This window comes from Hyaloscypha bicolor (genome assembly GCF_002865645.1).
Source record: "Hyaloscypha bicolor E unplaced genomic scaffold K444scaffold_182, whole genome shotgun sequence".
NCBI lineage: Eukaryota > Fungi > Ascomycota > Leotiomycetes > Helotiales > Hyaloscyphaceae > Hyaloscypha > Hyaloscypha bicolor.
The window spans coordinates 407,094-422,801 of record NW_020194684.1 but is presented as its reverse complement, the minus strand read 5'-3'; the positions used below and the strand labels follow the sequence as shown (position 1 = coordinate 422,801).

At 39.9% G+C, this 15,708-nt stretch overlaps 5 protein-coding genes across 5 annotated transcripts; 2 read left to right on the top strand and 3 right to left on the bottom strand.

The window, feature by feature from the left end:
- Positions 1 to 5,306: 5,306 nt before the first annotated feature.
- K444DRAFT_656536 (alpha/beta-hydrolase) lies at positions 5,307 to 6,727 on the bottom strand. The gene is made up of 5 exons (XM_024886090.1): positions 6,578 to 6,727; positions 6,412 to 6,522; positions 6,146 to 6,361; positions 5,533 to 6,097; positions 5,307 to 5,481 (listed from the first exon to the last, which is right to left on the bottom strand). Exons 1-5 carry the CDS (start codon positions 6,710 to 6,712, stop codon positions 5,399 to 5,401), a joined length of 1,110 nt encoding a protein of 369 aa, XP_024727905.1. The 5' UTR covers positions 6,713 to 6,727; the 3' UTR covers positions 5,307 to 5,398.
- A 986-nt stretch (positions 6,728 to 7,713) lies between these two features.
- On the bottom strand, positions 7,714 to 9,719 carry K444DRAFT_222840 (uncharacterized protein). Its single transcript, XM_024871161.1, has 4 exons — positions 9,276 to 9,719; positions 9,032 to 9,229; positions 8,206 to 8,975; positions 7,714 to 8,150 (listed from the first exon to the last, which is right to left on the bottom strand). Exons 1-4 carry the CDS (start codon positions 9,648 to 9,650, stop codon positions 7,793 to 7,795), a joined length of 1,701 nt encoding a protein of 566 aa, XP_024727904.1. The 5' UTR covers positions 9,651 to 9,719; the 3' UTR covers positions 7,714 to 7,792.
- A 153-nt stretch (positions 9,720 to 9,872) lies between these two features.
- K444DRAFT_668968 (uncharacterized protein) lies at positions 9,873 to 12,183 on the top strand. The gene is made up of 2 exons (XM_024887475.1): positions 9,873 to 11,583; positions 11,645 to 12,183. Exons 1-2 carry the CDS (start codon positions 9,950 to 9,952, stop codon positions 11,688 to 11,690), a joined length of 1,680 nt encoding a protein of 559 aa, XP_024727903.1. The 5' UTR covers positions 9,873 to 9,949; the 3' UTR covers positions 11,691 to 12,183.
- Positions 11,878 to 13,179, bottom strand: K444DRAFT_620180 (uncharacterized protein). The gene is made up of 2 exons (XM_024881651.1): positions 12,150 to 13,179; positions 11,878 to 12,093 (listed from the first exon to the last, which is right to left on the bottom strand). The coding sequence occupies exons 1-2, from the start codon at positions 12,916 to 12,918 to the stop codon at positions 11,981 to 11,983; spliced, it is 882 nt and encodes a 293-aa protein (XP_024727902.1). The 5' UTR covers positions 12,919 to 13,179; the 3' UTR covers positions 11,878 to 11,980.
- Positions 13,180 to 13,912: 733 nt separating this feature from the next.
- On the top strand, positions 13,913 to 14,942 carry K444DRAFT_647377 (uncharacterized protein; the record flags this gene model as incomplete). Its single annotated transcript, XM_024885324.1, has 2 exons — positions 13,913 to 14,045; positions 14,212 to 14,942. The coding sequence occupies 2 exons, from the start codon at positions 13,913 to 13,915 to the stop codon at positions 14,940 to 14,942; spliced, it is 864 nt and encodes a 287-aa protein (XP_024727901.1).
- Positions 14,943 to 15,708: the final 766 nt, after the last annotated feature.

Sequence of the window (15,708 nt, the reverse complement as noted above, 5' to 3'; positions counted from 1 at the left end):
TTTATCTAATTATCCTAGAAATAATTAATAAAAAAACAAAGTCGGATATTAATAATCTAGTTAATAATTTCTATTTATTTATTAGTTTAGGTATATTTTATAGTTAAGAGCTTTAGCTTAGTTCTAGTTAATTTTAATAGTTTATTTATAAAATCTAAAATGAATTAGAGTTCTCGATTACTTATAATAATAAGAGAAAATCCTCGAAATTACTAGATATAGTAATAAAACAGGCTAGTAATAGTTCTAGCTATAGTATTTTTAGTTATTAGTAAGCTTATATATTATTTAGATAATTAATTAACTATAATAAATATATTATTATATTTCTTACTTATAAAGCCAAAAATATAAAAGTCTATAAATAAATAATTTTATATTTTTAGGGAAACTAGTAATAAGTATAATAGGCCTAGTATTTTATTTCTTAGCTTATAAGACCTTTAATATTTATAATAGTTTACTATAAAGCGGTTAATATCTAACGAAAAAATAGGCTATTAGTAAAGTCTTTAAACTAGGATTTTTATCTTATTTTAACCGGAATATATAATAGTTATTATATTATAGATTTATTATAAGAGCCTAGTTTATAGATTATTATATCTATCTAATATAATAAGTCTTTTATTATAAAATATATAGTTATTTAATATTTCCTATAGATTTATATTCTCCCGGGCTTTCCTATATTTATTCTCTAGGACTAGGTTCGTCTAATTAGCTTATAGAACTTTAATTATAATAAATAGCTTATTTATTTCTTTTACCTTAGTAGAAATATAAGCCATATCTATTATCTTAGTAAAAGCAAGAATTAGATCTAATAGGATAACTTATCTAGTTCTCTTAGCTTCTTTAGCCTATTTCTGGGTTAGTATAAGCTTATTCTTTTGGAATAAGATATTAGTAATAATATTATTTTTGCCTAGCTAATAGATAATCTAGTAATAGAACTATAATAGGAAACTTATCTATTAGATTTATTATTTATTTAAGAGCCTCTTAATACCGAAATACTTGAGAGCTTTATAGTTAGTAATAATTAGAAAATTAGATAAGCTAATTAGTTTTGCCTACTATTCCCGAAGTCCTTAAATAATAGTAAGAAGTTCCTTATTATAAACTTTATAATAGCTTTTAGCTTCTTAAAAAGCTTTAAAATAAAACGAGACCGGGTACTATTATTCATTCTTTAGGTTTTTTTAAAAGAATATACCCGTAGTAGCTAGATCCGAATAGTCGGTTTCCAGGCAGGTTTCCTTATTATATTTAAAATAAAGAAATATAGAAGCAAAGAGAAATAGATCTTTAAGCTAATTAAAGATATCTAGCTAGGTTTTATTAAGTATAAATTTTAGTAAAGTATTCTTTTTAGTTAGATAGTTCAGAGAGCAGGAAATATATTTATAGGCTTAGATAAACCTATAATAGAAATTATAGAAGCCTAAAAACGACTATATCTTTCTTTTTATTATAAGTTAGTACTAGTTTTGGATAATAAAGGTTTTAGTAGGATTTACTTATATGCCTTAATTCGAGATAATAAATTCTAAGAATATTATCTTAAAGACTTTAAATTCATATTTATAAATATTAACTTATAATCCGGTATTCTAAAGCTTTTATAGAACTATTCTAATATATTATTAATATTTCTTCTTATTCTTAAAGAAAATTAGTATATTATTAATATAAGCCAAGTAAAAGTTATCTAAATAGTTTATTAGGATAATATTAATATATTACTAGAAGGTTACTAAATTATTATAGAGTTTAAATAGTAGAACTACTAGTTTAAATAATTTATATCTTATTCTAAAAGCTACTCATACTATAGAAGCTAGTTTTATATAAATTCGGTTAAAAATATATTAAAAATCTAATTTAGCTAATTAGTTAAGAGTCTTAGTAATAAGTAATAAGAAATAGTAATTCTTTTTTATTATAATATTTAGCTATTAATAATTAATATAAAATTATAGGCTACTATTTTTCTTTTTAATAAATAAAACTAGTAATAAGAAAAGAAATTCGGATAGTTTAATAAAACCCTTTTTTAAGTTCTTAATAAAATACTTTCTTATTTTTTCTAGTTTACTAGAGTTTATCTTATAAAAATAAGCTATTCTTATTAAGGGATCTGGTCTATTAAAATAGAGCTTATAGTTAAAGAATTAAGACTAGGGAAGCTTATTTACTACTTTCTTAAAGAATACTCTAATTATATTATATAGCTATATAGGGAGAAATATCCGGAGCTCTTAAAGTTCTTTAGGATTAAAAGATAATATATTACCGAAAGTATTGGATTTATTTATATCTAGGAAATATATTAGGTTACTAGTTTAAATATAGTATCCGGTAAGCTATAATATTAGTTATCTAATTATTATAAGTAATAGTAAATATCTCTTTAGTTTATAATCCTATTTCTTAAGTATATAATTAATTTTATTAATAGTAACTAATTCTACTAAGTTACTAGAGTCTTTAGTACTTAATTAGAAGGTAATTACTCTAATGAAATAGCGGAAATAATCTAGTAGCTCGACTATTTCGAGAGTATTAAGGTCTAGCTCTTTCTTTTTTGCCTGATATTTAGCTTTTCTTATAAGAAGGTCTTATAAATAGGTAAGAAATATATCCTTTTACTTCTCGGGTCTAGTTTTACTAATTTCTTTTAGGATCCTAGTTAGAATATCTTTAAAATAATTATCTTTTTAATATTTCTTATTAAAATATCGGATTTTCTAAATAAGGTCCGGCTAATTTATTTTATAGTTCTCTAGCTAATAGAATTAATTCCGTTAATAGTCTAGTAAGATATTATATTTTACTAGCTATTTCCTTTCTAGAATTATATTATAAGAACCGAGATTAGTAGTAAATAGGTATTATTAAGTTTAGGAATACTAATTAATAGCTAGATTTATAATAGCTAGATATTAAATAGCTTTACTAGATTATTTATTAAAATCTTATAAGAGAACGGGAATTTTAAATTTATATAAGAATATTTATAATACTTTTATTAAGGAGTAAAAATACTTTTAGTTAATTAAAGTATATATATTTACTTTAATATCTACTAAGTACTAGAAAGTTATGGTTTTATCTTTCTAGTATATTTAATAATTAATAAGAAACTAGTTCCCGCTAATTAGCTAAATAAGATCTATAAGTTCTTAGTAAAATTCTTATTCTAAAAGAGCTATTTCTATATTTAGAACTAGACTTTTCCTGATTTATTAATATTATATTTCTTATTAGATAGTAAATAAAAGTTAATATCCTTATTATTTACTTCTAAATTATTAGTTCTTTCTAAATAATTTTCTTTAATAGATATAATCTTATTAAAGTCAGAACAAGTACTTTTTATATATCTAGGCTTTCTATAGCTATAATAATAAAAGCCTTCTAGCTAGTCTAGTTTCTTCTCAAATTCTTGGTAAACTACTTCTTTTAGCTATAAGAATACTGGCTACTAAAATTAATCTATTAAATATAGGATTACTATAGCTTTTTAGATTCCGGTAGGCTTTCTAGCCCGAGATAGTATTTAATAGCAAGTGATTTCTATTAGTTATTTCTTCTAAAATTACTGATTTTTAATTAAGAAAAGCCTATTCTCTTATTTTATATATTATTTGGCAAGGTCCCTAAAAGCATTAAACTTCTTATTACCTAAACTTTTAAGTAGCTCGAGATTTATTTTATCTATTAAGTTATTATATTAATTATCCGGTAACTTCTCTAGTTTTATTATTAAATAAGTAAACTCTGCCCAAAATACCGGAAATAGCTTATTTCTTTATTTCAGGTACTAGTATATTTCTTTTACTTTCTAGTACTTTATTTTTTTACTTTTACTATAAGCTTACTAGAGAATCTTAAAGATCTATTTAATAATTAAGATCTATCTAATTAATTCAGGTTCTAGTTAATTATAAATAAAGTTATAAGTATTTCTAGTAACTAGTTATATTATATAAGTAATTTTTAGTAATTTGCTATTAAATTTAAAGGAGTTCTATATTAGTTTATTTCTTATATTAAATATCTAATTATTAATCTAGTAATTATTCTTACTTATAAATAGGATAAGATCCTTAATTCTAATAAGCTATAATTAATTACTATAGACTAAAAGTAAAAGAAAGCCTTAGTATTAGTCCCTAAACGGTTCTCCTAATAAGAATCTATAATATTTCTAAATATCTACTTACTTAAATCTCTATTTTATTACTTTTTTTTATATTAGTCTTTTCTTTATATAAAGTTAACTAGTAATTACTTCTAGTTTATTAACTTTTTTAGTAAGTTAATTAATATATAAGTAGAATTTCTAGTTATATTTTACTTATTTATTAGCTATAAGATAGTATTTATTAATAAGATTATCTTATATAAGTAATTTCTACTAGGCCTTATCTGTTTTCGGAGTATTTATACTAATTTTAAGTTTTAAATTAGCTAGTTATTCTTTAATATCTTTTTCCGGAATAGTATTATAATAGCTTTCCTAGTAATATAAGTTTATAATATTAATATCTGGCTCTTCTATTTCATTATATTAGGGCTTCTTATCTAATATACTTATAATAGTAGTACTTGGCTCCGGGCTATTTATAATAGCTTTAAAAAAAATATTAGCTATAGAAATAAATACTAAATAAGTTCTTTTTATTTAATATTAGTAAACTATAACTAATTATTATCTTATCTAGTTTTAAGTTAGTAAACTAAAACCGACTATTATCTTTTCTTATTTTAAATTAGTAAACTATTACTAATTCTTCCTATACTAGGGAAAGGGGCCAGTTCTTTTACTCTCGTTAGTATTAAGAGAATATTATCTGCTCTAGTTAAGGGTTAGGCTTTAAGATTAACCGGATTATAGAAGATAATATCTTTCTTCTTTTATATTAGTAGAGAACCGACTACTAGGAGGGAAATATTATCTGCTCTAGTTAAGAATCAGGCTCCGAGATTAACTAGGTTATAGAGGATATTATGCTTCTAGTTAAGCTCTCTAGTTCTTTATAGTTTGAGGAGGTTATTAAATATTAAAAGCGGTATTCTGTCTTTGCTTTCCAAGGATAAATACGGGTTCTTTGCCGGTAGTATTATATCGCCTCTATAGGCCGAGTCGAGTAAGCTTAGTATTATATAATAGCGGGATTAATATAATAGTCAAAGGCTCAAAGTTCAAAGAATCTTATATATTAGAAAATACTAAGTTATGGAACAAAATAGAGAGGATGCCTCGACCTTTAGTATTATTCCGTCCAAGTAATTCTGGCTTAGCTTCGTTTTGTGCCTGTTTCCGATATCCTGTCCTTGGCAGATCATGCCCTTACGCCAGCCGTCACAGTTGTACTGATTTTAACTCTCAAATGTGCTTCCAGGTCCAATCCTCGATCAACGACACAATTTCCATATTATTCAGCTCCATGAAGCTGAAATGAGCATTGCCTATCTTGAAGTCAGCCTATCTCCATCAGACCCGAATCATTCCTTTACTACCATGAATCCCTGCCGCAGGCAAGTTCAGCCACTCAACCTCGACCCCGGCCTGTCTCAAATATTCCACAGTACAATAATCATAAACCGCATGATAACTCGCCTCACTCGTCACCACTAGCACCGGTATATCAATCAAATTAACCAACTTTCTTGCTGGTTCCTGCTGCTGAATACAATCACTGAGATTCTCTCTCATACTCTTCACCGTTTCCTGAGCTAGATCTACGACCGGATCCGTGACGGGTGGATCATAAGTGATCGGTAAAGTAGTAACACCATAAGGTCTTGCTTTGCCACTAGCCACAATCATGCCCATGAACGGTGGCCCCTCTGGCTCGATTGCAATGATCCCTTTTACGAGAGATGGGACAGCATCAGCTATGCCCCAACCATAGGGGCCGCCGTGTGAATGCGTGATCAAGATTGCAGAGCCGATGAGTTTTAAAAGAGAAATGCCGGCGTGGATGTTGTTGGTCGTTGTGAGTGTCAGGTTACTTTGCTGCTGTAGTTGAGAAGCGTAGAAAGTGTCGAAGGTTGGATCGTAGGGTTGGCCTGTGCCAGGCCACTTTAATTTTGTCAACATAAAAGTAGAAAGGGGAGATGAAGGACGAACTTGAGTGTGGAGAGAGGCTTGCGGCCAGAGTTTGGCGACCTGGATTGTGGTGAAGTAGTTTTGGACGAAGGAGACGTTGTAGTTTGATAGTGTGCCGTCACCGGGGAGCCAGGGAGATCGGCCGCGTTGCGGTTGATCGGTGAGATAAAGGGTGTAACCCTGGTCAAGGAAATAGGATGCCCAGCCTTGCCGGCCGTCGGGTGTGTTGAGCCAATTCTGCGATTGACAATTAGCAAATGGTGGATGCCGGAAAGGGGTCTAAGTACTGTTGCGGTTTGTGCGGCTCCTGTGATAAAGAAGAGAGGGTATTTCTGTGTTGGGTGTATCGGAACCAACTTCTCGACATACATCTGATCTACCATAACTTCGCCATTGGTCTACGATATTCTGATCAGTGGCAGCCAAACAAAATTTCTGAATTGAGCAACTCACCGCATTCTCATAATGACCACCAACGTAGAAGTACGATCGGCTGGCAAATGTTTCCGCAGCATGGCAAGGAGTTCCCGACCAAAGCAAAAATACAATCAGCAAAAGGACTCGCCAGAATGGCGAGGAGAAATTCATTTCTTTGAGTTGTACGGAGTAGCAATCGCAGCGAAAACACTCAAGGTGCGGGAGAAGAAGCTTCTATTTGCATCCGCTAGTGATCATTGTTTCTTGGCGAGATAAAATGTCAGACATGGATCGCCATGTTAATAGCCCTGCCCAATGAAGGCCCTGCACGGTAAAATAGGAAAGGACATTAAAGTGGGTCAAATTGCCTCTCTACCACCCCGCGACGCGAAAAGGTAATGATTGGCATTGATTGTTGATGTACAGGCGGGTAAGGTCTGCTCAAATGGCGACGAAGCCGGAAGCGAGGACTTGATGACCGCGTCATGCAGTGAGACGCGACGGGACAGGCTGGATATAATAAGATGGACGAAAGTCTCGGCGTACTTGCCGAAAGCGCCAGCACACTTCAAATTTTTATAATAGTTAAGAGACTGCTGAACAAGGGAAGTTATGTGTCATAACCATCACGTGTACAGTACGTGCCTCTTAAGACTTCCCTTGGGGAAGTGTTCTGGTTAGAGAAGTGGTCAATCTTTGAAGCATTTGGACTGAACGTTGCAATTGAAAGAAATCGGGTCAACAAACCCGGATGTTATTAATGCCATTAGAGACCAAAATCCCTCAAGGGAGAAGCAAAAGATTGTGACTTGAAGGAACACCAGTGCAACGAATGGGTCTCCATTTTCGGATTTCGCCACATCTCACTTACACTCGCAGGGTCACGCAAATTCGGGGCACTACCCAAATTTCCTCCCCATCCACAACCCAGTCTTTATCCTTCATCTCTTCATCCTCATTGCCAATCTCATCGCCTTCCATCTTTTCAAACCTATTTGTAGCAGCAACACGATCATTGTCAAGCAATGTTGCATTGCGGTGGTATTGTTCACCAACCACGCCTCCTACTCTCCCCGACCATAGCCCCCCTTGAAGGATAATCTCTTCACACGAATGCCATAAATGAAGTCCTCCAAGTATGTTAGTTTGTCTGCGATCATGCTACGGCGAAGAGGGCCATTGGGTGGGGCCATGATTTCGAACCTTGGGGGTGGAAAGTAGACTGGATTCGTTTTGGCCGTCGTCTTGGACTTACTCACCGTGGGCTTGAGAGAAAGCTCCTGACTGCCTGAGTTCATCAGATTCGAGTAGCGAATTTTCAACTCCAGTTAAATCCAAATTCGAATCTACGTGGCTAGTCGTAATCTCCTCATGAGGAAGCAATGCCGTGTCTGCAGACTCGTCTGATATAGGGTTTCCAGAACCAAGCTCGAGGTTTCCAACTGTTTCCAAGACAGCCACATACGGACCAGATTTATTATCCAGCGCGGAGAAGATCTTGATCGGTTCTACCAGAAGAAACAGCTTATCCAGTAAAACGTCGACTTGCTCCAGATTACTGGTCAAGCTTTTTTTCGTTCCTTTCAAAAAGAATTTCTCCATGGCAAGACTTTCATTATGTTAGAATCCAGCCAGGAATGTGTGTCATGGAAGGTTGGACCTACATCTCCTTGACCGAGTCCAGGTTGTACAAGCCGTAAATTATATTCCGTCCAGCAAGAATCAAGGCTTCATAGATTCCCACGAGGTACTTTGTGACCATTTCGCGCAGGTCTTTGTTCGACTCGAGGGGTTTGTGGTTTCTCAATGAATCTAGAACAGAGTCTTTAACACCCACTTCATCGCTCCAGACGGTGAGCCGACTCCGTTGTGCTTCTATCCAGAATTTGAATGCAAGCACGGAATTTATGCTTTCTATTATCTCATGATCCGGTTTGGCAGTGTGAGAGAGCCCACTGATTATTTCCTTGAATCCTTGATGGACGGCGTGATAAAGCACGGTGCCTCCGCTCGTCTCAGACTCAGTCAAACCTTGTATGGCGCTGCCTGACACGTCACCTTCAAAGTATGGCATCACAAGAGCATCGCTATCGAATGCCGGCTCCGTCTCTTCCCCCGGGTGAGGCGACTCCGGACGAGGCGAATCGACCAACTCGAGAATTCCGAGGGTTCGTTTCGAGGCCTCAGCATTGTAGCCGCTGAAGTAATCCGAGACTGAACTTTGCTCTGATTGCTCAGAAAATACACTCGAAGATATGCTTAGGGACGCAATAGTAGAAGGTGCAGTCTTTCTCCGGAAAGATCCCTCAGTTATGTTGACTGACATCGGCTTCGTTCTCTGAACTTTTTCTGTGGAGGTATCAGATGACGAGGGCGGAAGTGACGAAGAGGGAACAGCGATGTCTGTATTTGCCAGTGATGGCTGTTTTGTTTCCTATGAGGAGAATCTGTGAATGACCCCTCCACTAGTCTGAAAGCACAAAGGCGTACCTTAACCGTTTCCGAGACCTTCTCTTGATCGACAGTACCTCCGGGTTCGTCAACAGAGTCGATAGCATCAGGAGGGAGCTTGACCTCAAATTGAAGACGACTTGGTTGAGGTTTGTCGTGTGCGAGCGTAGGAGATGAAGGACCACGCCCGGCACGATGGGTTTCTCGCAATCGAGAGGCAACACGACCCGGACGATGCTGCCAAGGATTAACATGATCCAGATCGTAAAGGCAAGCTACCCACAATGACCACAACATCCGAAGCCCGTTTCACGGTCTCTTCTACGGCGTGGCAGACAGGGCAGTCGCCGCTCATAAAAAGGTCGTCCATCGCTTCTAAGTTTTGATCCTCTGTTCCCGCGGCACTTGATACCTCACAAATCCGCTCGTCCTCTTCCAAATGCCTTAGTCTCGGATTATTTAGTGCATTTTCGCATTGCTTAACATGCCTCTCCCTGATGATATGTGGCATCAGCTTGGTCGCAGTTCTACCTCCTCTTTCGCTTGCCAAGAACCTTGCGATGATCGACTCGAACCGGTTGACGGTTGCCTCATCCTCAGCGGCCTCCCGCAGTTTGCAGGCTGAATAGGAATGAAACGTAGTAAAGAACACGCACATTTTCGTGATGGTGGAGATTGATCGTGTTTATAACTAAAGAGTATCAGGTCCTCGGAGGGAGAATTTGGGGAGCTGAAGCACAGCTGCCTGACCCCGCAAATTGCGACTGTGTTGTGCAGTCTGATTCGTGCTCGAGCGCCAATCCAATGAGGGCGCCTCCTTGTGATCGATACTTATGACATTGCTCGCCCCCCAACATCATAGGAAAACCTCGAGGCAGCCCACAATGGTAGCGTCGTCAAGTCGTCACATTACTTGACTCACTGGCCTTAGATAATTGGCTTGCTCATCATAACGGTATGGCGGAGCCTCTATCGGTGACTGGAGGGATCGGTGCTGCGATCAAAATCCTCAGCCTTGCCGCGCAAAGTTACCTTAGCATCAAAGGAGGTCTCAAAGCATACCAATTGGTGGGAAGGCAACTACTTGATTATCAAGAAGATTTCAAGGGATCGAAGATCCGACTAGAGTCATGGTGCAAAGCTTGGAGAATAAAGAGTGCGGATCAGACATCCTTTGGCATCAGGTTGTGGGGCATCGAGGGTTGGGCATTTATTGAGAGGAAACTATCAACCATCGACGAGCTCTGCGAAGACTTGATCCAATTTCTCAAGCCGTTCGACAATAACGACAATGATAAGGATATCCAGGGGTATGTCCAGAAGCTGAGAGAACATCGGGAGAAGGTCAAGAGATCCACCAGAAAAAGACTTGTGAAAGAGCCACCTTCAGGGATCCAAGCCAAGGCCGAATTCCTTGCCAACTTGCCTGAAGATCGTCGAGGAGCTTTGGAGCAAAGGAAAGATCACCAGAAGGCCATCGCAGAAGTCACTGGGGCCATGGTGAAATTTGATCTCATCACAGGAACATCTGAGAAGGCCGGCCAAAAGGCTACCGCTCTCAAGGAATGTCTCGATATACTTGACGCTATTTCGTTGAACCTGTTCTTCTCGAGGTATCCCGATGTTCAACGTTCTGCGTCAGTCAATGAACGAGTGGAGGCCGTCGAAAAACGCCACCACCAAAAGATCTTGGAACACGCGCAGAAATTGAGGGGCGCAGCAAGGATACTGTACCAAACTTGCTCAGGTCGATGTATTGATGACACTCGACTAGCTATAGAATTGACGGACCCGAAGGACTTGGAATGTGAAATATCAACATATCGAGTTATATACGAGGCAACATCACAGAATTGCCAGGAATTCAGTCTGCGAGCATTGCAAAGCAAGCCTCCACAGTGTGATCGTAACACATTTGCCGATGCTTGCAAGGCAGCTTTGGATAATGTTACACACTTTGGGTCGCCGCTGGGATTGAATGAAACCCAGTACTATGCCTTACAGATCTTCACCAGGCAAATTCGACTTCAAGAGCAAACACTCGCTGGCCTGCTTGGAGATATTGCGGAACGGACAACGGTGGACAGATGGACCCTTTTCCCCATTCAACAGCGTTGGGGACTGTCACATTTACTGGCCGAATCATCATTGCACCTTCTGGGAACGTCGTGGCTCTCAGCATTGAGTAGTGTAAACCTCAATCGATTGCAAGATGATGAAGCCCCTAGATACTTGCTCCGAACTCTGGAGGCAGATCAGGAACGGTGCACGCTTCTCATGAAACTCAGGGCATGGGCCAAAATGGGACTAATCGACCTTGAGTGTTGGTGCGTGGGTATTCTATTGGTCGAAGTCATGTACGGGTTCAAAGTCTCGAATGTAGTAAAGTCCGAAGGAAGGACTCTGCTTGTCCTCGCAGATGAATCGAGGATTGGCACAGATGGGGCGGAAGTGAAAGGGAGGTGGGGATCACCATACAGCAAAGCCATTGCACACTGCTTCAAGGAATCGACACAACTTTCTAAACAGGAGAAAGATAAGGAGAAGTATCATGAAATGCTGGTGGAGTTTTACAAGGTCGTATTTTTGCCGTAAGTCTTATGCCTACACTTGGAGGAGCTGTTGCCTAAGCGAAAGATAACAAGGAAAAAGGATTCAGAAGCAATCCAAAGAAAACGAAGAAGATGATGAAGCATAGGGCCACTAATTGCCGAATCCTGTTTCTATAGAAGGAGGTATGGAAAGCATCTGTCACTTGACATTGTGCGCGGGGGTGGATATTTCTGGCCAAGTTACGCGGAATTGTGGAGTTCTGGGCTGGCGTGGGTAGTTCAATCAAAGTGTTCAACTCACTAGGGGTGGTTGTATCGAAGATAAAGCCAGAACGGGGTATCAAAATGTTGAGATTTTCTGTGTAGAGCATTACCATAAACATTGCGTCATATCATCGTAATATGTAGTTTTCCGCCACACTCATTTGCAAGTTGTTTATGTTGACGACGGGCTTGGAGCGCCTTCTCCTTTTCCCTCCGCCGGAGCTGGAGTCTCTACCATAGCCATCCCTGGTTTCACAAGGTGTTTTCTGTCTTCTCCTAATACCACTTGACCAGAATATTAGCCAATCTCTTTTAATGCTGGGGATTGGAAGGAAGCTCACGTCTTTCATACAAAACCCAGCTCGTAACAATTGCAATTGGCATAGCAACAATAGCCATCGTGACCTTATTCGCAACTGATTTGTAGTTCTTGGGTAGCGGACTCCCCTGGCTCGCATTCGGTCTTGCTCCTGCCCTTGTAGATATGTTCGACACGATTTCCGAGTTCAAGGCTGCAATGGGAACGTGGGGTTTCGGGGCAGGTTTCGTGGGGGGAGGTGGCGGTGGTTTTGCAGTCGCAGATGACGGCTTGAATGGAACTGGGATTGGTTTTGCAGGGGGCTTAGCAGAGCTCGATGATGCTGTAGTTGGCGAAGGAGTCGCTTTTGTTTGTATTGTGTTTGCTGTAGTTGGTTTGGAAGCTATCGACGGCGTGGACGGTTTTGAGAACTTCACAGCCTCTGCTGCTGGAGGTGTAGTCTTTGAATACTGTTCTCGCAGTTTGTTCAATATCTTTGACGTCTCCGGGGTCGTTGATGTCTTGACTGTGGGTTTTGCGGAAGTTGGTGCAGGTTTTTGTGCTGCCGCCGCTGAAGGCTTAAACGCGACCTTTGGAGCAACCGGACTGCTTGCATTGGGTTTGGACACTGGTTTCTCGACCACAGGGGGCTTCGCAGATGTAGATGCCTTCGCTACAGGAGTCTTTGGCCCAGCTTTCGTGGATTTTGCCCTAGTGGTCGTCTTCTTGGTTGCTTCCGACATTTCCACCTCGACAGGGTCCGAAATGACCTTCTTGGGCCTTCCCCTCTTCTTCACTACCTCCGAAGACATGCTGGGCGCTGAATTGAGCTGCGAGGACTTGTCGTTGGGGGCAGACTCCCAAAAAAACGGAACTGTGATAATCGACGTGGAGTGATTCTGGAAGATTTGATGGCGCGTCGGCAATTTGACGCGTTATCACCGAGGTGACTTCTCTCCCCCTTTCCTATGTTTTTCGGCACACCAAAACGTCAAGTGAACCGTAAGAGGCTTCAAAAAAGCGCAAGTTCATGAGAACAGGAAGATTGTTTGTATTGAGAAAGTTGTTTGCACCCACTCTTGCAATTGTGGGGAATCTTCGCATGAATTCGCGAGATTGACGCGAACCCCTGAAGCGATGATCTGGAGCGACTTTCACCCACACGCCAGGTTCATCCAGGGCTTTTATCCAACACTGCCTTCCTCGGTAAAATGTATTGGACGGTTGTCTTCTAGTTCTATCCTCTACTCGAATCTTCAAGAGACAAGGTCCCCGACAAGAATATATCAAGAGCAAATGTCTCACCGGTGCTTCCCTAGGTTTCCAGGCTCTCCACCTTCTTTCATTCGCATTCAAGGGGAGAGAACGAGCAAGAAGATCCATGCAGAGCCCAAAGCAAATGAGAGCATCTGACGAAGGTTGCTTTGTTCAATTGTCGCCTCCTTGCCTTCCAGACTGTTCCACTTCAGTACCCCCATCTATCTTTGATATCACGTGATTCCACCCTCCTGAAGGTCGTGTCATGGGGTTCTAGATTCAGCATGTGCTTCAAACCGCATTCCCCTTTCAAGGATCGGTCCGCATGTTCGAGACACTTTTAGCCTCGTTTCAGAATTCAGTCCCACCATTGAGGTTGGAGGCAACCTCGTATTCAGCTGTACCCCGCCGCATCCTATATTTAGTGGGCAGAAACAATACGAGCTGAGGTCTGATAAACCCCTCATCTCGCCCCATCGTTGCCTGTGATAAGAACTCCGTCGCACGAAATAGTCTTTTGCCGATCAATTCTCTTTCTGAAACGCAAATATGAGCCTGCAAACCGAGATTTATGTTACAAGTCGGAGTAGGACTCCCTCGTTAATTGATGTGACGTCTCAGAATGAGAGAGTCTTTGCGCAGCTGCCTGACCTTATTCAAGAGGCTGCGGTTTCCACCGAATGTGAACATTCCGACCCGGAAAGAGTGCTGTTGCTAAATATCAACAGTTTCGAGTCCCAAGCTACGAATAAGTCGGGTTCAAAATGCGAGGACCATCGAAACCGACTTCATGACTCAACCCATGTTCTTCATCACAACCAGAACCGATTCAGGTATCGATTTACCAGACCTGAATCTGACTGATGAAAAGTTGTTGGGGAAATACGGGTCGGACCTTACTGCGAACTTTGCAGATATCAGAGCATATGGTGCAAAAGCGTTCTTTCAAAAGAAAAATCTCTCGGATGGATCATATTACTCGCTCTGCACTTGCGCTACGGGATACATTTGGGTGACCGCGTCACTTACACACGCAAATACCCGCGTTGGGCTCTTCTCGGACGTCGAAGTCCAGATTGGGACCTTCGCTCTTAAAGCCAGGGCCATCACCACCGCTGAGATTCCTTGCCAGTACAAATATTCCGGTCCAGAAGACCTCTTGAATGGACAACTCTCGCTCCTGTGTTCGACAGTTCTTGCAAAATATCTACGCCTGCGGATGATGGGTCAGCAATACGAGGAAGCAGCAGAGACGGCTATCAAGCAGAGTCGCAGCGAGTTATCTGCACTTCGAATCGTGGATCCAGGTCTATTCAGCAACCTCGACTGTCTACTTCACCAAGTATGCACAAACGCACCAATGCCACCAACATCAGATGTATCTCTGATCTCACGGTCAATGATCACGCGAAGATGGCAGCTGTGGGGTGAGACATCGATATTAAGGAGACGATACTTTTTCCCTCAACGCATCATACGGTGTTTCCGCAGATCTCGCCATGATTCGATTGATCTACTCAGCGACTGCTTCAGGGTGCTGCGGCCCGAGGAGTCCAAAATACCGATTCTCCGAACCTAGTCTTCAAGTCACCCTTTTCTCTTTCCATCCACTCTTCCTCCGGACTCGCACACTCCTTCAAGATTGAGGCACCATCAGCTTGTCAACATCAGGCCCTTCACCTCATTAGCACAATTCCCTCAATCACAATTACGAATTACGACTCACCCCAACCCCCATTATACACCTCAAATCTCACCACATTCGCACTCCCCGCCGTCAAAGGCACCGTCAGCGCACTGGTCCCCGGCGTCGTCCCACTCGTTGGCAAAAACGCAACTACATTTGCTACACCATTAACAACGACATTCGCGAACCTTTGACTTTTATCTCCATTCAAATAACGAATCCTAATCGTGCTATTCGTTGCTACACTACTTGAAACATTCGGGAACGTCAGCGTCCCACCAGGCTTACCGCCTATATACCCGACATTCTTCGTGTCTGAGCAGTTCGTGTCTGAGCAGCTCGTGTATTCTGCGGTTTTCGTTCCGTTTGAGATCGTGTTAGTGGCGTCTTCGGCTTCAAAGGAGCTTTACGTTGGCCCGGCCTTCCAGGTCCCGCCCGCGATGTCGAGGATCCAGTTTACTTCGTTGTGTAAAGTGGCTGTTGTCCCGGAGATGGTAAGAAGGATCCAGATGTAGGTGGTTGTCATTAGGTTGTCGGAGTTCCATCTGTTACCCATATACCTAGGTATTGTTATCAGTCCACTGGCTCCCCTGTCTCCTCAAGACGGAATCAGGAAAAGAATACGTACAAAATAACCCCGTTAATTGAGACAATATGG